The sequence below is a fragment of the Pleurodeles waltl genome, chromosome 12 (assembly GCF_031143425.1).
Source record: "Pleurodeles waltl isolate 20211129_DDA chromosome 12, aPleWal1.hap1.20221129, whole genome shotgun sequence".
Taxonomy (NCBI): Eukaryota; Metazoa; Chordata; class Amphibia; order Caudata; family Salamandridae; genus Pleurodeles; species Pleurodeles waltl.
In genome coordinates, this window is record NC_090451.1 from 629,932,130 (window position 1) to 629,959,375 (window position 27,246).

Below are 27,246 nucleotides of genomic sequence, written 5' to 3' on the forward strand. Positions count from 1 at the left end.
TGTCTATCTGGTGAGTATCTCAACACTACCAGCCTTTGCAGTTCCCTGTAACAGGGTTCCATTTAATGCACTCCACTGAGAAATGACTGGTGTGTCCAACTTCATAACCTTTATCCACTAGGAGTATCTCTCATCCATGCCCAACTTGATCTCTCTGGGGTCTTTCAATCTTGACATGCTTATGACAGTGTCATCCTTGGACACCAATGGTGAGGACTGTACTGGTTGGCTTGGTAACATGTGTTAGTCAGTGCCTTGGTGATCCTACATCTCTAGTCCCACCTCACTGCCCATCCGTATCTCTCAAGGCTCTATCCTATGCCACAAACTCTTATCCACATAATCAAGCTGCTGTGGAAACGTCATCCCTTCGGCCAGTATTTTCTACCAACTCTCTGCAGATAGCACTCAAATCTCCCTTTGCTTCCTCACATCTATGGATTCTATACACACTTTTGAGCATTACTGCCTCTCTGCCACAAACTACACACAACTTAATGGCCACCTGGGTAAAACTGTATTCAAATGCCTCTCCTCATGTATTGCTCCTAAAAATATTTCTTGCCAGACTACAGAAATGTTCACATTTAGGCATGGAACTTTGAGTAAATATTACTCACAAAAGCAAGATCATCTATCACTATTACCATGACGTCCACTTCTCACTAACACAGTTCAAAACAAGCAAACTCTACCACCTGTTCCTTGATTAACACTGCAAGAAACACCCCCGTCATCTACAGATATCAACAAGGTTATCGGACAATATAGAGTAGGAACTTTCTTCCTGTACTTCCTTATGTTTGTCAGCAGAAACACGCTCACTGTTCGACTCATTTTTGATACAAAACTAATTTGATTCGTTTAGAGTAAAACTTAATCTCCTCCATCTTGAAAACATGCCACTAAACCCACTACCATCTCTTATAGAAAGTACATCCTGAAGAATGCAAGGATTGTTTTCAAACTACATTACTCAATCTAACAATGCCTCATTTATCGCACCGTCTCTTAAGTCAGATCCGTCTGTTAAGATAAATTCCTATGCTGTTATGTAGTATTTGATGTAACATCTGTACTGCATTTTTGGCTGGGGGCTCCAAAAATATATGTAAAAAAAACAAAATCACTTTGGTAATGCTGTGGATTTGACACAGTACAGTGCAGTATTTATGTAAAAAACTGAACTGAACACACACTAGTCGTGCATTCCTAGGGTAACCCTTCCAATCTATCCTGTTTTAATTCAGTTTTTTTTGGGGTGTCAGACAAAAGGGATGCAGAATTTCTTTGAGAAGGGAGGCTGGATTGATTATAGAGCAGTGACCTGTTGTTTTTTTTGTGGATTGGGTGCTCTTCAGGACAGTGTTCCTATGGTACTGCTGTGGGTTGGACATCCAGGCAAATGTTTAGTGCCCTGTACTGTTCGTGATATATTGTGATAGTTGGCGTAGTAGCTAGATCCTCCCTTAGGGAAGTTATGCTTTCACAGATCACGAAAAGGGCTGGACAGACTTCCTCTATGCCCATGAACCTCAGAAAATCAATGTGATGAATGATCGGTCTGGTTTCACCCATCCTATGCCATAGTTACTCTACATTATACAAAGGATAAAGCTTCACACATTCTTCTTGGCCGCTCAGCCATCAATACCATCATAAGCCTTGCCTGCCTCTTCATCTTGTGGATGGCAGGATAGCCTAGCCATTGCAGGCCTGAATTTCTCTACTCATTCTTGGCCAACAGAAGTCAGTCCACTATCCTAAACCATTGTCAGTCCAAAGGGGCTGCACTAGATATACAAACTCCCACTTCCCTTCATTACTAAATAAAGAGGCTGAGAATATAAGGAATAGTGGCCCCCCTAAGAAAAGGGAAGGGGAAGACCAAATGGCATGCGACAGCAAGAGGCAGAACAGCATGGTCATAAATTAAGGGAAGAGATGGCCAGGGCAGAGAAAAGGAGAGGACTGGCTTGAGCGGAAATAGTAGAATATATATGAACAATGCATGCAAAAACAGGTAGCACCGGTGTCGGAGTGGTTGCCAGAGGTTGAGAGAGAAATAATTCAACTGTCTGCATATCGAAGGACAGCAGGGTTTCTATGGAAGATGAGTACACCAGATAGGAGAGCAGTTCTCATGAGAGAAGAGATGCTTTAGTGACTAAATATGATAGTCAGTGGTGGCAACCATGGGAGAAGAGAGAAGGAAAACAAATAGAGGAAGGCCATTAAGGGAGGTTGGACAACAGATCAGTGAAATGACTCGTTATTAAAGAAAATATGGTAAAAAACATGATCGGAAGTCAAGGTAAAAGGGTTGATTGAAGTTGGAGCAATACCAAGAAACGAGATAGAGGAATTGAGAGTGACTCGGATGAGGCACTACAACAAATGCTTTTACCAACAAGAAACGCCAGACCCAAGGTAAAAAGGCGGTAAGGGCAGAGAAAGATCAAAAACATGTTATCCATAAAAATAATAATGGGTACACTCTTAAGTGCCTGTAGAAAAAAACAGTAACGTGAAGACATTGCTATGGGGTTAAAACCTGATAAAAGCGCATCCATTGCAAAGCACCAGAAAGAAATATAGATGTATAACTTTATGGCCGTTTTTAAATGATTACACAGGAAAATATGGTACAAGGAATAGTCCAAAAAAGAGAAAATAGAGTTAGCTAATAGGTCTAGGGTTCCCATGAACAGAGACACTTGGACCACTGCCTGCCCAGTTTATTCTAGATGTACTGTGCAAAGAGAACCAAGCAGAGCACGTCAGTATTTAAACACAGATATGATAAAGAGAACACAGGTTAGGATCGAGGGTATCTGACTCCGTTACAACAAAGAGGTATGGTCTAGAATGTCAGAGGTTCAGTCAGTGGAGCTTGATGGGTGATAACAGAGATGTCCACTGACACCAGCAGATGGCATATGGAGGCCAATAATGTAGTGCATATGTAGGGGCTTACTGGTTCCTTACACAACCTATCATATCCCACCTTAGCAGGGGGACACAGTTGAAGATGACTAGGGCTGTGGGAACAGCCATTTAACAAGGTGTTGTGCAAAAGGTTCCCATGTAAATTACCACACATTTGTGAAATGCAGGGGAAAGCAACAACTAGTTCAGTGCTACTGCGTCCCACAAAGAGCATATACATGCCCAAGCAGACGTATGAGGGAAGGGTGAAGGCTGCTAGGAAAGGGTTCATACAGTGATTAGTATTTAATAAAATGAAACAAGGGTTGGCCCACTACCCAAGATGGAGAGAGGAGGTGTGTAAGAGGTTTTGAATTCGGGTTTCAGACACATTCCAAAGGGCTCAAGTAAGGGAGATGGGCTGTGAACTTGATGTTAGTGAGGGATCAAGGGTGGGTTGATGAGTGAGGTAAAAGAAGGTAGAATGGTGGACCCACTAACACAAGTACCGCTGCAAAAGTTGATTATACCCCCTTTTAATATAGTGCCAAAGAAGGTGCAAGTGCCACTGGAGTGAATTATTAATTAATCCAGTGCCTTGTGAACTTCTCTGAACTGAATAGGGCAGTGGAATAATGAAATTGCCAGATTGGGGGCAGAAATGGCAAAAAGCAATCTACAGTCTTAAGCCTTTGGTTTATGGGTTGTGCATCCAGATGATTTACATCTGAAGAGTTTACCTTTATATGGCCACGACCATTACAGTTGGTTTTGCCATAAACTGGACTGTTTTTTATGTTTAGTACGTTCCTGGAATGGGCAAAGAAGAGACAAATGGGATGAGGACATGTTCTGCACTATGTCAAAAATGTTCTATTTGTAGGCAAGACAAGAAGGGTGAAAACACGAAGGTATTAGGTGAATTTGGAAGTCTAGCGGTATGATTTAGGGTGTCGGTTTCTGATTATGCAGAACATAAAGCATAGCCTAACTTTTCATAATGTTTGCACAGTGGTGCTGGCTGTGCAAATGAGTATGAGAGAACTATCAGGGTTGGACTGCTCTAAAGCACAACCTTGCAGTGCTTTGAGGACTGGTCTGGTAAGTAAGCGAATAGAGTTTTGGTTGGCTGTTTGTGGGCTTCTTTATGGTCTGGTGGGCTGGGTTTTACTGTTGATTTCCCTGATATTACCACAAGCATTGGTTACAGCAAACACAAGTGCATACAGTCTCCCATACCTTGCAGAACCTATATGAAGTGTCTGTACAAGTTCCAAACGGTCCAAAGTGCAAACATGGCTCACTTTCTTTAATTTTGAGGTTCGCTAATGGGGGAGGCACTTTTATTTTGGTGTCTGGGCCTATTTTCTGCCCGAGTCTGACCCTGAGAGCTATACAATCAAGGGATTACGTTTGCCGTAGCCAATGTGGCAGTGGGCAGCATAATATGAACACCACAGCAAAATAAAGATCACTATGTCCTATTAGAAAAACGAATTTTAGCGTGCCTAAGATCAAAAACACTTTTCAAAGCCCGAGTTATATCAGCTCTGGTAAACAGCATGACAAGCACTTTATCTAGTTCGCAGTGATAGAGATTCCATGAGTTGGCTGGGTTTCACCCGACGTTTAGACAGTATGAGGAGGAAGGCTCTGCAGCCATTTTTGAGGGATCACTAGCCACACCAGCAAGGCATTACCTATGTACAGATGAATAGGCAGCTTTCATAGCGTGAGAATCAAATGTAGGTACGGAAGATGAAAACAGATCAATAGAGAAAAGGGGTACAAGTTGAGCCCCAGAAATCAAAGGAGGTACAGTCATGTCCTTTGATACTAGCCATAGATTCTTTACAACGAAGAGGCACAAAGAAAACAATAGAGGTGTGAGGGGTCCCCAGAGTGTTTGCCACACATTCGTTTGGAATCAGGAAAGCAATGAAGACTCAAGGTCTGCTAGGAACAGCCAGAAGACAAGAACTAGGCAGGCCGATGTCCAAGGAGACAAGTGATGACTTTTGTCAGAGGTACACAAGTTCTGTGCTTTTGAAAACGCAACAAGAGACATTAAAATAAGACCCCCAGGGGTCTTCTTTAAGTTACATTGGGAGCGAAAAGCAAGGCCAAAAGAAGTAAGAAATTAGGCAAGTAGCTACTACGTCATCAAAAGGTCTGAAGCGCATGTAGTAAGAGACGATACAGACGACACTAGGGCTTGTCACAGCTGGAGGTCGGGTCAACGGGGTGTGCAGTTGCATCAGGTAGGCCCATGTTGTTAGAAGTGCCAGGAGTGCAGCCCTATCTGGGATCAGCAATAGTACATTTGTGGGGAGTTAATGACCTGATACAGGTAACAGGCTGCGAGTTTATAAATCAGATGTGGAACGATTCGCAGTATGTTCCAAGTAAGAGGCAAAGAACAAAAGAATGCTGATTCGGAGAGTTTAGTGAGGGGTGATGAAACAGACATCCTTTGGTAGGATAAAGAAGAAGGGAATAGGAAATATTCGGACTTGTCGGAATGAACCATTTTGAGTGGATAAGACTCTGTATAGGCATCCTTTGTTCTTCGGGGAGGATTGTGTGCATCTGTTGCTGTTAGTAACAGAATTGGTTACTCTATCTGGGGAGAGATTTTTTACTGGTGGCAATAGAATGACAGAAGTGGGAGTGCCAATATAAGGTCTGGTAAGTTAACGAAAATATGTAGAAAGATGAGAGGGTACTCCACTGTCAGCATTGACCCAGCGATGGCAGGCTGGCCAGGAGATCGGTATGTACAAGTTGTCAGGGGACAGGTAGATCGGATTTAGAAAATGAGGAGGTTACATATTGGTCGGCCTGGACGCAATGGGAAGCAGAAAATTAGAATTATTAAAGAAATGCGAACGGGGGAAACAAAGCAAAGCAAAGTAAGGGGCGGGTACATTTGTTTAGATGTGGCAGAGATTTACATTTGTTCTATATTAGGTGATTGTAGAGACATTACAGAGTGTATGGAATATGTGGCCGAGGATACATGAATTCAGAATTCTCTCATTCCTTCGCAATAAAGTAACTTTGTAACATATTAAAGTTCCTTCGCAATTGAGTAACTTTTTAACATATAGAAAAGTGTGTTGGTACGATGGTTTGACAGAGACAATAGGAAATGCAGATATGGTCTGGTACAGAGCATGATCAGCAAGTCCCGAAGGAGTCTGAATATGAAAGGTTAAATATAGAGAGTGTAAAGAGTGTGGTAAATAAGGCGAGAGGGGCGAGGTGCCCATGAGGGTGATAGAATAATGGGCCTGGCGGCGAGAGACAGTGATAGCAGAAAATATAATAGAGGGACTGACAGAGGGATTGAATAGCAAGGACCGCACACAGTAGTATGGGGAGAAGGGTAACACAAGTGGCTTGATAGTGCAGAAACTGCAATGGGTAACAGAGATACAGCGTGCAGGGCCACAAACAATCACAAAGGATTACAGAGATTGGCATTGGAGGAATTGCAAAGAATGATGGAGACTGGCAGTGTAGGAATTGCGAAGGGTTAGTGACAGATGGCGTTAAAGTGTGCAGCAACTCCAAACAATGACAGAAGCCTGCCAGACTACAGAAAATGCAGGGCAGAGGGAACTAACCGAGGGTGGCAAAGGGTATGACAGAGAGCAGAAGCTGCTGGGAAAAGAGACACCCAAGAGGCAGGAATTACACATAGAAGAGAATATTTGGCAGGAAGACTTTAAAGAAAATGTAGGAGACAGATCGAGCTGCCGATATGAAGTGGTGGGGAGAAAGTGCGAAGGAGAGACATCCATAAGTGCTATAAATGGAATGAGTTGGAATTAAATTAAGTACCACAAAAGATAAAATTTCAAAACATCCCACAAATGGTGAAGACAGCAGACGATTCTGAAAAGTGAAGCTTGCTTTCCTGAATGGAGCAAAAGTTCAAAATGTAAAAAATTCTGTCTCGAGTGTCCAATGTACTTAGTTCTTCTACCTAACTGTAGACTTTAGAAAGTCATGTCTGAAGTGTCAAATCACGTCTGGAAGCGCAGTTTGGGTTTGAAAACGTGGCACCCTTAGATACCTCATTGTGCCCAATTATTAATTATTATTCCTAAAAATTGCTTTCAGTTTTATAATGCATCTTGTTTCCTAAGTTGAGTGGCAAAGTTTATGATGCGTGGTCAATAACTAAAGGTATACTATGTTGTCTGAAGAAGTTTCATCAAGCATAAGGATGTTTCTTCTGATTGAAAATGTCTTGTCATATCTAAAGTCATCCTATCTAAAATGTGCCATCTTGCCTGAAGATGTTTAGGCATCTCTGAAGATATGCCGTAGTGTCTAAAGGTGTTTTGACTGAAGATTTGTGTTTATGTTGAATTCTTGTTGCTATATCTGAGATGTATTATCACATCTTAAGATGTGTTCTTTATTTTAAAATGCTGTGTCATGTCTAGAACTCATTACTGTATAATGGGGTAACCTAAATATCTTCAGGACCTGGGTACAATTGATAGATACAGCAAAATGCAAAGACATGTGCTACACTCTTTAAAACAACAAATAAACGATGCCCACACAAACATGTATTAGAACATATATAGTGACCCCAATTGGTATCACAAAAGAAAACAATGAACACACCAGAGACAATTCTAGAGTAATCAAGGTTGCTCCTTAAATGTGTAGAGAGTGAAAGAAAAAATGCAAGCGTGAAAGACTGACAGAATAATACAATATCTATTATTAAGACCATGAGATGTGAATCACAGTGCACACAGGCAACTGCATCCAGCCTGTCCAGTATCTTGTAAATGTAGGTATAGTCCATATGCTGAGGGATAATGCGTTAATCTATTGATCCCCTCACAGGAAGATGTAATAATCCAGGCCACAATCTTAGAATATTGTTGGCGTTTTGACCCACTGAAGATCAGGTTATTCAAAATCTATGGCTGGGGTCTTCATCAGGACAGAGTGAGCGGAGCATCCTACAGTAATGCAAAGTGATGTCCCCAAATGGGGCAAATGAGTTTATGTAGATGAGGGCTATTACTCCTAATCATTGATGGCATAAGCAACCTTAATGCTCCAGTAGACACAAACAGCTATGGGCGCTAATATGATATCCTTTTAGCACAAGATAAAGAAGGCAGAATTAACCTGCCCATTACAAAGCCCTTCCCAGGAATCGGTGCAAACCCTACTGGGGCTACAATGTTTCTCCTCGCCCACCAAGGGTCACTATGCATGTTTTGATATGTGGTTGGATGGGAATAGGTTTTTTTGTTGTGTTAAAGGGTGTAGCACATTTCGTTGAGGCCATTTCCTTGTATTTGTATCATTGCTAATACTGTATTTCTGTTGTGTTTTATTGTATAGATGTTGTGCTGTCATGTTTTATGTGATCATATCAGAAGGTAGTTCATTAATTACAAGGTGTTTCACCAATTCCAAAAAATGTTGTTACTTCTTAAAAAGTGCTATTGCGTCTGAAGACACATAATTGTGTTATCATGTCTGAAAAACGTCATGTCTTCATGTGTGGGATCTGTCCTTACAGCAGATGCCTCGTTGTCTCACAAAAAGCATTGCCATGTAGGAAGAACGTGTCTAAGAACAATTGTCACATCTGAAAAGGAGCCATCGCTCACCTCTGAAATAAGTTGTCACCTCTGAAAAACGCTTCATGACCAATATGTGTCATTGCATTTTAAAAATTTAAATAATTTGAGAAGTGCTATTTTGTATGTGTTGGAGTTTCATATTCTGACCAGAGTTGTTACGTCTGCAGGCATGTCTTGGTGGGAGCTCGGCTCACAGGAGAGCCTGGGATATTAGGCAACAGTGCATTAGTGGGCAGTGTGATTGGCAGCCCTTCAGAGCAGCATGCTAAATGAAGGCCACAGAAATGGCGATAAATTGAAGGAGTACAGCGGGCATCAGGGCCAGCTGTGGGACACCAGCTGCACCAGCTTTCAAGAGTCTGTAGCGGGTGATCTCCTCCTTGACACCCTCCTCTGTAGCACTGCAGGTGAACAGGCCGGGCTCGAGGGGCGTGTCTTCTCCAAAGCGTAGCAGGCAAGCCTCACCATCCATGGTGCATGCGTACTGCTTGGCAGAATCCTTGTTCCATGTGTAGGAGGCGTGGTAGGACCGCACTGGACACGGTAGGTAGATGTAGCTACTGGGACCTACCGTCACTTCTCTCATGTCCTCATCAGGAGAGCGGACTTCTGAAGATTGGTGATTGTTTGGGACCCATGAAGGAAAAAAGAAAGGACAAATACATATGTAATATCTATATTTCTTTACAAAAGACAATTTTATCATTCTCTTGGGTTTAAGTGTTTCCAGTTTTTGGTTGAGAGAGAGACAGGAGGATAAAGTGATTTATCCAGGATAGGCTTGGATGGGAGGCTGTGTTTCCTTATTCCACAACTTGTTTGTTAAGCACTAGACCATGTCTCACCCACTGCAGTGCATTTGAACGTCACCACCAGATCATATATAAACCTCTCCCTAACGCCTTTATTTGTAAGAATCATGCACATCATGCAGATAAGTTACCTCAGGATAATAAACGTTAGCAAATAAAATCATTAAGACACATTTCTGTAAACTGAGAAACAAACAATATTAATGGCTTCAGATGACATCAAAGTTAGTCTATGGTATTGGAATTTGTTAGTTACATTATATGTATCAGGTAGTAAACAGCAAACAAAACATGGAGTCAACATAACTGGCCATTGGCCGTGGTAATTATATATGCCCACGCTGACTTGAATAGCCCTTTGTCAGTCTTAACATATGACTGGGATATCCAGGTGAAAAAGCAGAACATTTTTGTTGAAATATGAACCAAGGACCTACAAACAATTCAATCTACATTTGAAATCTTCAAAGGGGTTAGATTGCTCCAGTATATTTAGCCTAGATCCAACTCCATTAAACGCCAGCTTTCACTATGAACAATCACCTTACAGCTCTTCACGGTTCGGACAGCTTCCAACCACATTTCAATAGTTGGAGGAGCTTCATTCGTCCTGCTGAGGAGATTGTTACCCTTATTGTTAAAATTTGGAAGAAATCTATATCCCTCAAAAGGCACTGTAGGGAATTTATGTAGGATAACCATAAGGGGTCATCCTGCCTTTGGAAATTACTGGTCCCAGAGAGAAAGGATTCGGGAGCACAGCCAGACAAGATGGTCTACCATTAAAAACCTTGCCTTTTAAAAGAGAGGTAATCATGAATAATCATGTATTGCATTTCTTTTATTCTGAAAAACAGGAGCACTTATATAGCAATTACCAACTTTCAGTCCATTTTTCAGTGGTTATACTGGTCATTAAGGCTCTTGGAACATTCTTCTACTAGTTGTTTTGGATCTGTACCCGTAGAACTACTGGAGTCTTAAAGGGTTTTATGAAAGATTGAGATAGTTAATATTGTGAGAAGGGGGAAGTTGGCCATTCATCTACATGTACTGTTCTATCTGGGGATACAGTAGCCCTCCAGAATTAAATCTCTTGTAGCCCATGCAGCAAGAGAATCAACTGCAGTTTATCCACTGACCTTCCTTTTGTCCATCACAGACAAGGGTATGTCTGGATGCTGAAAATCATCATTGTCAGAGAAGAGTGGGGCCTGATTTTAAGAAAGCAAATGGGCTGGTGTAGGAAAGTACCATCTTGCCTGGCATGTTACCCCCATATTTCACTGTATATAAGTTGTTTTAGTTGTTTGTGTCACTGGGACCCTGCCAGCCAGGGCCCCAGTGCTCATAAGTGTGCCCTGTATGTGTTACCTGTGTTATGACTAACTGTCTCACTGAGGTTCTGCTATCCAGAACCTCAGTGGTTATGCTCTCTCATTTTCTTTCCAAATTGTCACTAACAGGCTAGTGACCAATTTCACCAATTTACATTGGCATACTGGAACACCCTTATAATTCCCTAGTTTATGGTACTGAGGTACCCAGGGTATTGGGGTTCCAGGAGATCCCTATGGGCTGCAGCATTTCTTGTGCCACCCATAGGGAGATCTGACAATTCTTACACAAGCCTGCCTTTGCAGCCTGAGTGAAATAACGTCCACGTTATTTCACAGCCATTTACCACTGCACTTAAGTAACTTATAAGTCACCTATATGTCTAACCTTTACCTGGCAAAGGTTGGGTGCTAAGTTACTTAGTGTGTGGGCACCCTGTAACTAGCCAAGGTTCTCCCACATTGTTCAGGGCAAATTCCCCGGACTTTGTGAGTGCGGGGACACCATTACACGCGTGCACTATACATATGTCACGACATATGTATAGCGTCACAATGGTAACTCCGAACATGGCCATGTAACATGTCTAAGATTCTGGCATTGGGGAGACAATTCCATGATACCCCGAGTCTCTAGCTCAGACCCAGGTACTGCCAAACTACCTTTCCCGGGGTCTCACTGCAGCTGCTGCTGCTGCCAAGCCCTCAGACAGGTTTCTGCCCTCCTGGGGTCCAGCCAGGCTTGGCCCAGGAAGGCAGAACAAAGGACTTCCTCAGAGAGAGGGTGTTACACCCTCTCCCTTTGGAAAAAGGTGTCAGGGCTGGGGAGGAGTAGCCTCCCCCAGCCTCTGGAAATGCTTTGATGGGCACAGATGGTGCCCATCTCTGCATAAGCCAGTCTACACCGGTTCAGGGATCCCTCAGCCCTGCTCTGGTGCGAAACTGGACAAAGGAAAGGGGAGTGACCCCTCCCCTGACCTGCACCTCCCCTGGGAGGTGCCCAGAGCTCCTCCAGTGTGCTCCAGACCTCTGCCATCTTGGAAACAGAGGTGCTGCTGGCACACTGGACTGCTCTGAGTGGCCAGGGCCAGCAGGTGACGTCAGAGACTCCTTCTGATAGGCTCCTCCAGGTGTTGCTAGCCTATCCTCTCTCCTAAGTAGCCAAACCTCCTTTTCTGGCTATTTAGGGTCTCTGCTTTGGGGAAGTCTTTAGATAACGAATGCAAGAGCTCATCAGAGTTCCTCTGCATCTCTCTCTTCACCTTCTGCCAAGGAATCGACTGCTGACCGCGCTGGAAGCCTGCAAAACTGCAACAAAGTAGCAAAGACGACTACTGCGACCTTGTAACGCTGATCCTGCCGCCTTCCCGACTGTTTTCCTGGTGGTGCATGCTGTGGGGGTAGTCTGCCTCCTCTCTGCACTAGAAGCTCCGAAGAAATCTCCCGTGGGTCGACGGAATCTTCCCCCTGCAACCGCAGGCACCAAAGAACTGCATCACCGGTCCTCTGTGTCTCCTCTCAGCACGACGAGCGAGGTCCCTTGAACTCAGCAACTCAGTCCAAGTGACTCCCACAGTCCAGTGACTCTTCAGTCCAAGTTTGGTGGAGGTAAGTCCTTGCCTCCCCACACTAGACTGCATTGCTGGGAACCGCGTGTTTTGCAGCTTTTCCGGCTCCTGTGCACTCTTCCAGGATTTCCTTTGTGCACAGCCAAGCCTGGGTCCCCGGCACTCTAACCTGCAGTGCACGACCTCCTGAGTTGTCCTCCGGCGTCGTGGGACCCTCCTTTGTGACTTCGGGTGAGCTCCCGTTCACCCCACTTCGTAGTGCCTGTTCCGGCACTTCTGCGGGTGCTGCTTGCTTCTGAGTGGGCTCCTTTTCTTGCTGGACGCCCCCTCTGTCTCCTCACGCAATTGGCGGCATCCTGGTCCCTCCTGGGCCACAGCAGCATCCAAAAACCCTAACCGCGACCCTTGAAGCTAGCAAGGCTTGTTTACGGTCTTTCTGCACGGAAACACCTCTGCACGACTCTTCACGACGTGGGACATCCATCCTCCAAAGGGGAAGTTTCTAGCCCTTGTCGTTCTTGCAGAATCCACAGCTTCTACCATCCGGTGGCAGCTTCTTTGCACCCACAGCTGGCATTTCCTGGGCATCTGCCCACTCCCGACTTGATCATGACTTTTGGACTTGGTCCCCTTGTTCCACAGGTACTCTCGTCAGGAAATCCATTGTTGTTGCATTGCTGGTGTTGGTCTTCCTTGCAGAATTCCCCTATCACGACTTCTGTGCTCTTTGGGGAACTTAGGTGCACTTTGCACCCACTTTTCAGTGTCTTGGGGTGGGCTATTTTTCTAACCCTCACTGTTTTCTTACAGTCCCAGCGACCCTCTACAAGGTCACATAGGTTTGGGGTCCATTCGTGGTTCGCATTCCACTTCTAGAGTATATGCTTTGTGTTGCCCCTATCCCTATGTGCCCCCATTGCATTCTATTGTGACTACACATTGTTTGCACTGTTTTCTATTGCTATTACTGCATATTTTGGTATTGTGTACATATATCTTGTGTATATTTGCTATCCTCATACTGAGAGTACTCACTGAGATACTTTGGCATATTGTCATAAAAATAAAGTACCTTTATTTTTAGTATATCTGTGTATTGTGTTTGCTTATGATATTGTGCATATGACACTAGTGGTACTGTAGGAGCTTCACTCGTCTACTAGTTCAGCCTAAGCTGCTCTGCTAAGCTACCTTTTCTATCAGCCTAAGCTGCTACACACCCCTCTACACTAATAAGGGATACCTGGACCTGGTGCAAGGTGTAAGTACCCCTTGGTACCCACTACAAGCCAGACCAGCCTCCTACATTGGTTGTGCAGCGGTGGGATAAGTACTTGCAACTACTTACTACTTTGTCATATTGTACTTTTCATAAGAGAAAAATATACAAAACAAGTTCAGTGTATGTAAACCTAACCAAAAAGTTTTGCTTTTCTTCTCTTACTCTTTTGCTAAGTGCTGAAAAGTACCTCTAAAACTTTCAAAAAGTTCTTAAAAAGTTTTAAAAGTTTTTTTTCTGTTCTTTAAAAAGTTCTGAAACTTTTTCTTTCTTTTTCTGTCCCTTAAACCTTTTCTATAAGGTCTGGCACAGGTCAAACTGTTGATCTGACCAAACTTGCTTATGATCACCTTAGCTGGAAAGGAGCAAGGAGTCTCTGCATTGAAAGAGGTTTAGGGGTAGGGAAGAATCCCTCTAGAGAACTGTTAGTTAATATGCTCATTGAACAAGATAAGACCTTAGTTGGCACTTCTGGTGAGAGATTAGCTGATGGTTCCCACTCTGATTCTGGGGCACCCCCTAGTAAAGGAGTTAGAAGGGAATCTTCCCAACCTGCCCATTAGCAGACCACCTAGCAGGGTTGGTACTGATGTGAGTTCTCATCATAGTATAGAGGTAACTCCTTTAGGCCAGGTTGTTAGAGTGCCATCTGTTAGGGACAGGTCTCCCTCTGTTCATTCTCACCATTCTTCTGTGTCAAGGCATGCCCAACCCACCCTCCCTGAAGACAGAGTGTTAGAAAGGGAGCTCAATAGATTGAGAGTGGAAGAATCCAGGCTGAAGCTCAAAAAGCAACAGCTGGATTTAGATAGACAAGCATTTGACTTAGAAAAAGAAAGACAGAGGTTGGGGTTTGGACCCCATGGTGGCAGCAGCAGTATTACAGATAGTAATCCTGTTAAAGAGCATGATTCTAGTAATCTGCACAAGATAGTTCCCCCTTACAAAGAGGGGGATGACATTAACAAGTGGTTTGCTGCACTTGAGAGGGCCTGTAATGTACAGGGGGTCCCTCAAAGGCAGTGGGCTGCTATCCTATGGATATCTTTCAGTGGAAAGGTTAGGAATAGGCTCCTTACTGTTAAGGAAAGTGATGCCAATGATTTTAAAGTTCTTAAGAATGCACTCCTTGATGGTTATGGCTTAACCACTGAACAGTACAGGATCAAGTTCAGAGAAACCAAAAAGGAGTCTTCACAAGACTGGGTAGATTTTGCTGACCATTCGGTGAAGGCCTTAGAGGGGTGGTTACATGGCAGTAAAGTTTCTGACTATGAAAGCCTGTATAACTTAATCCTGAGAGAGCATATTCTTAATAATTGTGTGTCTGATTTGTTACACCAGTACCTGGTAGACTCTGATCTGACCTCTCCCCAAGAATTGGGAAAGAAGGCAGACAAATGGGTCAGAACAAGGGTGAACAGAAAAGTTCATACAGGGGGTGACAAGGATGGCAAGAAGAAGGATGGTAAGTCTTCTGACAAGGGTGGGGACCAATCTAAAAATGAGTCTTCATCAGGCCCACAAAAACACTCTGGTCGGGGTGGTGGGCCCAAATCTCCTTCAAATCAAAACAAAGAAAATAAACCATGGTGCTATTTATGTAAAATAAAAGGCCATTGGACAACAGATCCCAGTTGTCCAAAGAAAAGCACCAAGCCTCCTACCACTACAACCCCTGCTGCTACACCTAGTGCCCCTAGTAATAGCAGTGGTGGTGGGAGCAAACCTACTAATAGCCAATCCAAGGGAGTAGTTGGGCTCACTTTTGGTAATTTAGTTGGGGTTGGTCTTGTTAGGGAGACCACAGAGGCTGTGTTAGTCTCTGAGGGGGCTATTGATTTAGCCACCTTAGTTGCTTGTCCCCTTAATATGGATAAGTACAAGCAACTTCCCCTAATAAATGGGTTTGAGGTTCAGGCCTACAGGGACACAGGTGCCAGTGTTACAATGGTAATAGAGAAACTGGTCCACCCTGAACAACACCTACTTGGTCACCAGTACCAAGTGACTGATGCTCATAACAACACTCTTAGCCACCCCATGGCTGTTGTGAATCTCAACTGGGGGGGGGGTTACTGGTCCAAAGAAAGTTGTGGTTGCCTCAGATTTACCTGTAGACTGTCTACTAGGGAACGATTTAGAGACATCAGCTTGGGCAAAAGTGGAGTTGGAGGCTCATGCAGCAATGCTGGGCATTCCAGGGCATATTTTTGCTTTAACCAGGGCTCAGGCCAAAAAGCAAAAATGACAGGGTGACTTGGATCCTGGAAGAATAGACCAGGTGCTCCCTAAAGCTAGGGTTAGTAAAGGTAAAACACTACCTACTATCCCTCCCTCTACAGTGGATTCAACTTCTGAGGAAGAAGAATTTCCACCCTGTGCAGAACCTACACCAGAGGAGCTGGAAGCAGACACTGCTGAGCTTTTGGGTGAAGGGGGGCCTGCCAGGGAGGAGCTGAGTGTGGCACAGCATACCTGTCCCACACTAGAGGGTCTAAGGCAGCAAGCTGTCAAACAAGCAAATGGGGATGTCAGTGACTCTCACAGAGTTTACTGGGAGGACAACCTTTTGTATACTGAAGCAAGGGATCCAAAACCTGGAGCTGCCAGGAGATTGGTGATTCCTTAGGAATACAGAAATTTCCTCCTAACTCTAGCCCACGACATTCCCTTAGCTGGACATTTAGGGCAAATGAAAACTTGGGACAGGCTTGTCCCCTTGTTTCATTGGCCTAGAATGTCAGAGGACACAAAGGAATTTTGTAAGACCTGTGAAACATGTCAAGCCAGTGGCAAGACAGGTGACACCCCAAAGGCACCCCTTATTCCACTGCCTGTGGTTGGGGTTCCCTTTGAAAGGGTAGGGGTTGACATAGTTGGCCCCCTTGACCCTCCTACTGCTTCAGGCAATAGGTTTATCTTGGTTGTAGTGGACCATGCCACCAGATATCCTGAAGCAATTCCTCTGAGGACCACTACAGCTCCTGCAGTGGCAAAGGCACTCCTGGGAATCTTTTCCAGGGTGGGCTTCCCAAAAGAGGTGGTATCAGACAGGGGAAGTAATTTCATGTCTGCTTACTTAAAGGCCATGTGGAAGGAATGTGGTGTGAATTCACCACACCCTATCATCCACAAACAAATGGACTGGTTGAGAGATTTAATAAAACTCTCAAAGGAATGATAATGGGACTCCCTGAAAAACTCCGAAGGAGATGGGATGTCCTGTTACATTGCCTCCTTTTTGCTTACAGGGTGGTACCCCAGAAAGGAGTGGGCTTCAACCCCTTTGAACTCCTATTTGGACACCCTGTAAGAGGTCCTCTAACACTTGTGAAGGAGGGTTGGGAACAACCTTTAAAAGCTCCTAAGCAAGACATAGTGGACTATGTACTTGGCCTAAGATCTAGGATGGCTGAGTACATGAAAAAGGCCAGTAAAAACCTTCAGGCCAGCCAAGAGCTCCAAAAGCAATGGCATGACCAGAAGGCTGTTCTGATTCAGTACCAACCAGGGCAGAAAGTGTGGGTCTTGGAGCCTGTAGCCCCAAGAGCACTCCAAGACATATGGAGTGGACCCCACATTATTGTTGAGAAAAAGGGAGAAGTCACCTACTTGGTTGACTTAGGCACTGCCAGGAGTCCCCTTAGGGTGCTCCATGTCAATCGCCTGAAACCCTACTATGACAGGGCTGATCTCACCCTGCTCATGGCAACAGATGAAGGACAGGAAGAAGAGAGTGACCACCTCCCTGATCTCTTCTCTTCCACAGAACAAGATGCTCTAGTGGAAGGTGTAGTTCTGGCAGATTGTCTTACTGCTGAGCAGAAAGACCACTGTATAAATCTCCTGGGTCAGTTTTCTGAACTCTTTTCTACTGTGCCAGGCACCACTTCTTGGTGTGAGCAAACTATAGATACTGGAGACAGCTTGCCTGTCAAAAGTAAGATCTATAGGCAGCTTGACCATGTCAGAGACTGCATAAAACAAGAGGTTCAGAAAATGCTTGAACTGGGAGTGGTTGAGCACTCTGAAAGTCCATGGGCCTCTCCTGTGGTACTTGTACCAAAACCTCATTCCAAAGATGGTAAAAGGGAAATGAGATTTTGTGTTGACTACAGAGGTCTCAACCAGGTAACTAAAACTGATGCTCACCCTATACCCAGGGCAGATGAGCTAATAGGTACACTGGCATCTGCCAAGTATTTAAGCACCTTTGATTTGACTGCAGGGTATTGGCAGATCACGTTATCAGAGGATGCAAAAGCAAAAACTGCATTTTCCACCATTGGAGGGCACTACCAATTCACAGTAATGCCCTTTGGTTTGAAAAATGCACCTGCCACTTTTCAAAGGTTGGTGAACACAGTCCTGCAAGGGCTGGAAGCTTTTAGTGCATCATTTCTAGATGATATAGCTGTCTTTAGCTCCAGCTGGAATGATCACCTGGTCCACCTCTGGAAAGTTTTGGAGGCCCTGCAAAAGGCAGGCCTCACTATCAAGGCTTCAAAGTGCCAGATAGGGCAGGGGAAAGTGGTTTATCTGGGACACCTGGTAGGTGGAGAACAGATTGCACCATTTCAGGGGAAAATCCAAACTATTATAGATTGGGTTCCCCCTACAACTCAGACTCAGGTGAGAGCCTTTTTAGGCCTCACTGGGTATTACAGGAGGTTCATAAAGAACTATGGCTCCATTGCAGCCCCTCTTAATGACCTCACATCTAAGAAAATGCCTAAAAAGGTATTATGGACGGCAAACTGTCAGAAAGCTTTTGAGGAGCTGAAGCAGGCCATGTGCTCTGCTCCTGTCCTGAAAAGCCCCTGTTACTCCAAAAAAATTCATTGTCCAAACTGATGCATCTGAATTAGGGGTAGGGGCAGTCTTATCACAACTTAATTCTGAGGGCCAGGATCAACCTGTTGCTTTTATCAGCAGGAGGTTGACCCCTAGAGATAAGCGTTGGTCTGCCATAGAGAGGGAGGCCTTTGCTGTGGTCTCGGCACTGTTTGGCACTCACTTCATTGTTCAGACAGACCACAAACCTCTACTTTGGCTAAAACAAATGAAAGGTGAAAATCCTAAATTGTTGAGGTGGTCCATATCCCTACAGGGAATGGACTATACAGTGGAACATAGACCTGGGAGTACCCACTCCAATGCAGATGGACTCTCCAGATATTTCCACTTACACAATGAAGACTCATCAGGTCATGGCTAGTCTTATTGTCCTTCGTTTGGGGGGGGGAGGGGGTGTAGGAAAGTACCATCTTGCCTGGCATGTTACCCCCATATTTCACTGTATATATGTTGTTTTAGTTGTATGTGTCACTGGGACCCTGCCAGCCAGGGCCCCAGTGCTCATAAGTGTGCCCTGTATGTGTTACCTGTGTTATGACTAACTGTCTCACTGAGGCTCTGCTATCCAGAACCTCAGTGGTTATGCTCTCTCATTTTCTTTCCAAATTGTCACTAACAGGCTAGTGACCAATTTCACCAATTTACATTGGCATACTGGAACACCCTTATAATTCCCTAGTATATGGTACTGAGGTACCCAGGGTATTGGGGTTCCAGGAGATCCATATGGGCTGCAGCATTTCTTGTGCCACCCATAGGGAGATCTGACAATTCTTACACAGGCCTGCCTTTGCAACCTGAGTGAAATAACGTCCACGTTATTTCACAGCCATTTACCACTGCACTTAAGTAACTTATAAGTCACCTATATGTCTAACCTTTACCTGGTAAAGGTTGGGTGCTAAGTTACTTAGTGTGTGGACACCCTGGCACTAGCCAAGGTGCTCCCACATTGTTCAGGGCAAATTCCCCGGACTTTGTGAGTGCGGGGACACCATTACACACGTGCACTATACATATGTCACGACATATGTATAGCGTCACAATGGTAACTCCGAACATGGCCATGTAACATGTCTAAGATCATGGAATTGTCACCCCAATGCCATTCTGGCATTGGGGAGACAATTCCATGATACCCCGAGTCTCTAGCTCAGACCCGGGTACTGCCAAACTACCTTTCCCGGGGTTTCACTGCAGCTGCTGCCAAGCCCTCAGACAGGTTTCTGCCCTCCTGGGGTCCAGCCAGGCTTGGCCCAGGAAGGCAGAACAAAGGACTTCCTCAGAGAGAGGGTGTTACACCCTCTCCCTTTGGAAAAAGGTGTCAGGGCTGGGGAGGAGTAGCCTCCCCCAGCCTCTGGAAATGCTTTGATGGGCACAGATGGTGCCCATCTCTGCATAAGCCAGTCTACACCGGTTCAGGGATCCCTCAGCCCTGCTCTGGCACGAAACTGGACAAAGGAAAGGGGAGTGACCACTCCCCTGACCTGCACCTTCCCTGGGAGTTGCCCAGAGCTCCTCCAGTGTGCTCCAGACCTCTGCCATCTTGGAAACAGAGGTGCTGCTGGCACACTGGACTGCTCTGAGTGGCCAGGGCCAGCAGGTGACGTCCGAGACTCCTTCTGATAGGCTCCTCCAGGTGTTGCTAGCCTATCCTCTCTCCTAAGTAGCCAAACCTCCTTTTCTGGCTATTTAGGGTCTCTGCTTTGGGGAATTCTTTAGATAACGAATGCAAGAGCTCATCAGAGTTCCTCTGCATCTCTCTCTTCACCTTCTGCCAAGGAATCGACTGCTGAACGCGCTGGAAGCCTGCAAAACTGCAACAAAGTAGCAAAGACAACAACTGCGACCTTGTAACGCTGATCCTGCTGCCTTCTCGACTGTTTTCCTGGTGGTGCATGCTGTGGGGTTAGTCCGCCTCCTCTCTGCACTAGAAGCTCCGAAGAAATCTCCCGTGGGTCGACAGAATCTTCCCCCTGCAACCGCAGGCACCAAAGAACTGCATCACCGGTCCACTGGGTCTCCTCTCAGCACGACGAGCGAGGTCCCTTGAACTCAGCAACTCTGTCCAAGTGACTCCCACAGTCCAGTGACTCTTCAGTCCAAGTTTGGTGGAGGTAAGTCCTTGCCTCCCCACGCTAGACTGCATTGCTGGGAACCGCGTGTTTTGCAGCTACTCCGGCTCCTGTGCACTCTTCCAGGATTTCCTTTGTGCACAGCCAAGTCTGGGTCCCCGGCACTCTAACCTGCAGTGCACGACCTCCTCAGTTGTCCTCCGGCGTCGTGGGACCCTCCTTTGTGACTTCGGGTGAGCTCCAGTTCACCCCACTTCGTAGTGCCTGTTCCGGCACTTCTGCGGGTGCTGCTTGCTTCTGAGTGGGCTCCTTGTCTTGCTGGACGCCCCCTCTGTCTCCTCACGCAATTGGCGACATCCTGGTCCCTCCTGGGCCACAGCAGCATCCAAAAACCCTAACCGCAGCCCTTGCAGCTAGCAAGGCCTGTTTACGGTCTTTCTGCACGGAAACACCTCTGCACGACTCTTCACGACGTGGGACATCCATCCTCCAAAGGGGAAGTTTCTAGCCCTTGTCGTTCTTGCAGAATCCACAGCTTCTACCATCCGGTGGCAGCTTCTTTGCACCCACAGCTGGCATTTCCTGGGCATCTGCCCACTCCCGACTTGATCGTGACTTTTGGACTTGGTCCCCTTGTTCCACAGGTACTCTCGTCAGGAAATCCATTGTTGTTGCATTGCTGGTGTTGGTCTTCCTTGCAGAATTCTCCTATCACGACTTCTGTGCTCTTTGGGGAACTTAGGTGCACTTTGCACCCACTTTTCAGGGTCTTGGGGTGGGCTATTTTTCTAACCCTCACTGTTTTCTATTGCTATTACTGCATATTTTGGTATTATGTACATATATCTTGTGTATATTTGCTATCCTCATACTGAGGGTACTCACTGAGATACTTTGGCATATTGTCATAAAAATAAAGTACCTTTATTTTTAGTATATCTGTGTATTGTGTTTTCTTATGATATTGTGCATATGACACTAGTGGTACTGTAGGAGCTTTACTCGTCTCCTAGTTCAGCCTAAGCTGCTCTACTAAGCTACCTTTTCTATCAGCCTAAGGTGCTAGACACCCCTCTACACTAATAAGGGATACCTGGACCTGGTGCAAGGTGTAAGTACCCCTTGGTACCCACTACAAGCCAGACCAGCCTCCTACAGCTGGGTACAAACTTTTCATGAAAATCTGTTGAAAAGTGCACACGTAACACACCCTGGCAAACAAAGGCACTGGTTAGACTGCCTTACTAGAAGCTCATAAGACACCCTCACCCTGAGATTCTGAACATACATCATATGCCAGAAAAGACCAGGTGAAACATAACTTACGTAAACCACATAATTCCCAACACATCCCATTTCCAAAATAATCCAAAACAATAACCACAGACACATGGTGATAATATAAACTTGCAAACACGTATATAGCTAATGTGAGTGCAGGCTCCACGGCACATACTTCAAATAGTTAACATTCCATGATAAGAATTTTTAGACATGCGTAATATCAATTCCACACACAAATTTGCTATGTTTCTCCAGTCTGTTGTAGTGCAAGATTTCAAGTTCTTAGATTTTACTATATCCTCCTCTCCACCTTCCTTGCTACAAATGTCATTCCTTCCCTGCTGAACTTCTTTCCACATTTCACTCGCTTTTTGATTACAAACAACCCACCTTCCACATAGTCCACTTTTTCCCTTCATCACGCACAACCATTTAGTTCTTCAGTTCTTCTTTTCTCTTGGGAACATCCCACTTTGTAGCCTATTATGTGGGAAACCTGAAATCACACTTGAACCAGATCACTCACATTACATTGCCTTTACATACCGTAAACTTTTCATAATGTCCAATCTTATACTACGTTTGAAATTGGTGCACTTGAGCTCTCAAATATTGTTCACTCCACCCTGTCCATCCTTTCAACCCATGCTGTAGTGACAATTGTACATGGAATCCTACCTTTTGGAAGGAAAAATGGGTAGTCACCATTCAAAGAATGTGGCATTGTTCTGTACAGCCACAACATCTTCTGCACTTCCTATTTCCTATCCAGGTTATTGCACTCTGCTAACTGTACACATTCCATCAACTTCCTATTAAACCTCTCCTCCAGGCCATTCTTTCTTCGGTGATATAGAGCAGTGCTTTCTTCCATGTCCCTACAGATACCCTGCAAACTGGGCTGATACAAACTGTGACTCACTATCTGCTATCTGTCAGAATTTTTCCTGGACACCCTTCTCTCTTAAAGATTTCCTCCCAAAATGTAATCACATTGCCACTCCTTACCTAATTCCAAAACCCGACCTCAGGACATTTAAATAATATTTTATTATAGCTATGATTTATATATATATATATATATATATATATATATATATATATATATATATATATATATATATATGTTTTACCCACACAAAACCATAGAAATTCAGGAATTATAGTTATACTTATGTTAAGAAACTATAGCTGGTAGCATTGGGGCACTGGTCTGCAGCCAAGCCGTGCAACTAACCCACTTCATGGAGCCAGCCCCATGTCACACACGGCCTTTGGCTATGTGCAGCCGGCAACGGGCCACAAGACCCGGCCTGCATTTAGGCCCTGTGGCCAACGTCCCCAGAGGCAGCCAGCCTGGTGGGGGACATGCAGCCCACTCTATGCACTGATTTCGGCCCCGGAGACACCATCCCTGGGGCCCAGAAAATTTTGAGGGGGAGTGGGTACGTCTCCTTCTCCCCAGGCAGTTTTTAGCCTCAGGGACACCATCCCTAGGGGAGATATATATATATATATTTATTATATATATATATAGAGAGAGAGATAAAGATATATATATAGATAGATATAACTGTGTGTGTGTGTGTGTGTGTGTGTGTGTCTATTTATATGCACCTCGTACTTTGTTGTGAATGGCCACAGTCATCACACCATTCACCTTGCAGGGAAAGTAAAAAAAAGTGAGTCATTTTTGTTGTTTACTTTATAATTCCATCTAAAAGGTGAAAGCTTCAAACAATCCATGCAGGTAAATACTTGTGGTACTCTTTCTACAGTGATAAAAATGTCTTCATTTCAGCAGTTGGTGGAAGTCATACAGGAAATCAGTTCAGGGTGCAATTGTGCCACAGAGCTTCTGGCATCAGCAGTGCTTTCTTATTTTCCAGTTGTGCCCATGGTTGGTACACAACTGTACAGCCTTGAAGAAAGGTTAGTCCAACAAGGCTTGTTTGATTGTTTCTCCAATTTGGAGAACAGCAGTTATCTTCACTTTGGTGTACAGGGTGTCATGAAACTGAACGTCGCCAGTATTAGGAAGCAAATAGGCTGGATTCAAAGTCTTCGTGTTAATCTATTGAAGAGTACACATGCATCACACCATGGCACACAAAGGAAAAGACACAGATAACTTCCCAGGAGCTCATAAGAGGCCTTTACTCTAAGATTCTGGAACAACCATCACATTCCAGAAAAGACAAAGTGAAAAGACCTTGATGTGACTTACATAAGCCACTGTGATAACACATAAAACCTACCACTGCACTCTTAGTATGATTCTGTAAGCGGTTAGAGTTTATCTGGTTGTAGGATCATACCTAATTTATATAAGGATGGCACACAAATTGGTGTGGGGGTAAAATAGGAGGGGCTGCAGAGATTAGGGATTTACAAGCAATGTGGCTTACACCATGGATCCAGTGCTTTACCCTAAATAATTAGGCCCCAGTACAACATGGATATCCAACCTAGGTTTACGAGTGCCAGATCCATGTCACATTTTCAGAATAGTCAGGATATCGATTTAAGATACATTTAAATACAACAAATTGAAATTGAACTAATCGTCTTAGTCAGTAGGTTTCATCAAAATATGATATGCATTCAAACGGCCTGGTCTTACTTTGGATGCATTGGAGCCCCGGGATCCTTTACCCTAACCATCGTGAGGCCACTGTGTATTATCTGAGGTTTGCTAGCCTGCAGCGGCAATTTTCTGAAGACATTGTCTAGATCCAACGCATCAAGTCTGGAGACACATTGAGAAATCATCACAGCATGATTTAGATCCATGAATTAAAAAACATCAAGTGAAAATAGCAGTAGCACCGGGTATCAGGTTTGTTTTGTACTAGAATGTGACTTTTTTAAGTAATGGAGAATAACAAGAGGAATCCGTTTTGCAAAGTTTTGACCATGTTTTGTCCCCATTGCATTCTGTTCTGATGGCCAAATACAGCGGGTTTAAGAGGAAGCACAGTGTGTGTTCAGTTCCACAAAGGAGCTAGTTCTGTAATGATTAAGCTGGGTATTTTCACCTGGTTTAGAAGCGTTAGCTGAGTCAATATGATGCTGAGAGGAATTTGTAGTACATTCATTTTTAGAATGGTGTTTTTTTCAGATAGGGAGAAGGGAAAGTGTTTCATTTCTGCTTATTTTACCAACTTTCTCTGGATTCTTTGGGGGGGTGCATCAACTCGGGCCTTGGGCCTCCGGCACCCTTGGCTTTTCATTAGATAAGTTGCAAATTCCTAACAGGAATTTGCTAATTGGGAAATGCAAAACCATTCACACCTGTGGGCCTTCAGGCCCATAGGGATGAATGGAGTCTCATTCCCTAATAGCGATTGCGAATTTTAAGAAATCGCTATTAGAAATTTGCTATTTTCTTACATCTCATTTTGCATTTCTCAAATAGCGATTTCTTAAAATTCGCTATTTCAGAAATGCAAACCAGGTCTTTGATACATCTGACTCCTAGAGGTTTGGTAGATGCCCCGTCCACAATACCCAAATCTCCTCTACCTCATTCAAAGTTGGAGACTGCTTGTTTTTTGGTGGTGGATTCTCCGTTGACTCAGCCATTGGAAACTTTAAGCTGGCAGCTCTTCCACCACAAGGCACAACTTCTGAGATGTTGGAAAGACTCTTTATTTAGTTCTTACGTTTGCAAGAACGTCTAGAGAGGAATTTGTTGTTCTCTGTATCAGTGTTTTCTCTAGTGTTCAAAAGCTGAAGTTCCCCCATTGCAAGCACTCCTATCCACATGCAATGCACAGACTTCAGAAAGACAGTGGGGAGTCATTGTTTGGTGTCCAGAGCAGACAAATGTTTTGTTTCCTTTGGGCGAGCCAATTACTCAGTTTATCTGACCTGAAGGTCAAGTGCATGATTTCTAGATTAATTTATAGATTTGTAGTTACTCCATTATTGGAACTTTCATAGATTCATATTCTTGAATACTTCCCCGTCGTCGAGATGGGAGTCTCCGCTGGAATATAAAATCAGGCCTGAAAATGTATGCACACAATACATGGACTAGGCCTTAATACAATAACCTATCATAGTCGTTTTGAAAAACAGTCCCAAACTCAAACTTGAACCAATCAGATTGCCTCACCCCTTTCGAACCTCCTGTGAGGAGCTTCCTTCCCTCAGATTTTCCACCGCACGTTGTGCTGAGGAGTCTCCCTTGAGCTCTGCTCAAGATTTTCTTTCAGAAGATCTGTTTCTACAGCTTTTGGACATTTCTATCTACTCTGGTTTTTTAAACTGGCTGCCACATCAGAGACACCAAAGAAAGGCCTTTTCAGTCCCTGTGCCTCATGTTTAAAGAAAAGGTTATATGTGGAGGATCCTCATGAGGAGTGTATTTATTGCCTGTACCCCAGCCACAAGACTAAAGACTGCAAAATCTGCAGGAAATTTTCTACAAAGACCCTGAAGGACAGGGAGGGTCGCCTTCTGTTGTGGCTTCAAAGAGGTAAGACTGGACACACTGCCTCTGATGAGGACAGTGCCTCTTCTTCTATTTCTGCTCCTAAAACACCTGTGAAGAGAAAACAGGAAAGCTCTGAGGTTCAAGAGCCACCTAGAAAAATGGCGCAAAAGACAGCAGGGGCCTCTGCTAAAAGTCATGGCTCTCCGCAGAAAAAGAAAGTGGGGACAGAATCCCTCAAGAAAGCAAAGAAAACTGCTTCAGAGCTGGCTACTCCTCCTCCTAAAGTGCTTCACAAGTTTAAGAAGTCTAGCTCAGCACCGTCGACGACGCCATCGTCGTCGGTACCCTCGTCGACAACTGTTTCATCGGTGATGCCGGTGGTGGTAACTATTTCCATGTCGACGGCAGTGGCTGCAGGATCTTCGTCAATGACATTATCATCCTAGTCGACGGTGCGGCCCATCTCGTCAACGCTTTTCTCGCCGACAACACTCCCGGCGACGATCGATCTTACCACTCCCCCGTTGACGGCACCCCCGTCGACGATGCCCTCGTCAACATCTCCGTCGACGATGATTCCGACGACGCCTCGGTCGACGATGCTCTCGTTGACGGTTCAACCATCGTCGGCTACAATGTTTCCAGCAACGACGATATATTTGACGCCCCTGTCGACAATAGCTGGTTTCTTTTCTTCAACTGCAAAAATGTTTCCAACGAAGAGGCAAAGACCATCTACATTGCCTTTGAGTCAATCTGTGCAACATACTCCTCTCAAAGGCTTGTTTGACATCTTCTATCACGTCACCAAGCAAGGATTCAAGGCTCTTGCCATCTAGGTTTTTGGATGGCGATGATGGTGATGAGGTTCAGATCAGGATGCCATGTTTAGAGTGGCTAGGAGTCCTTCGCAGCTGCACGTCAAATGCCAGGAGTACTCGGATGACGATTCATATTATGGTCAACACTATTAGGACCCAGTACCACACAACCGGGAACGGTATCTTTGCCTTCCGGTCTTGTGTCCAATCTCCA

The 27,246-nt window shown here is 44.6% G+C and overlaps 1 protein-coding gene across 2 annotated transcripts in view; it reads right to left on the minus strand.

Moving 5' to 3' along the window:
• Positions 1–8,304: 8,304 nt before the first annotated feature.
• LOC138268424 (semaphorin-7A-like) overlaps positions 8,305–27,246 on the minus strand; it is a 187,968-nt gene continuing 169,026 nt past the window's right edge. For both annotated transcript variants that reach the window (XM_069218045.1, XM_069218046.1), the window contains exon 14: positions 8,305–9,164. In XM_069218045.1, the coding sequence (XP_069074146.1) occupies positions 8,821–9,164 (344 nt within the window). In that variant the 3' untranslated portion in view covers positions 8,305–8,820. The remainder of the gene's footprint in view (positions 9,165–27,246) is intronic.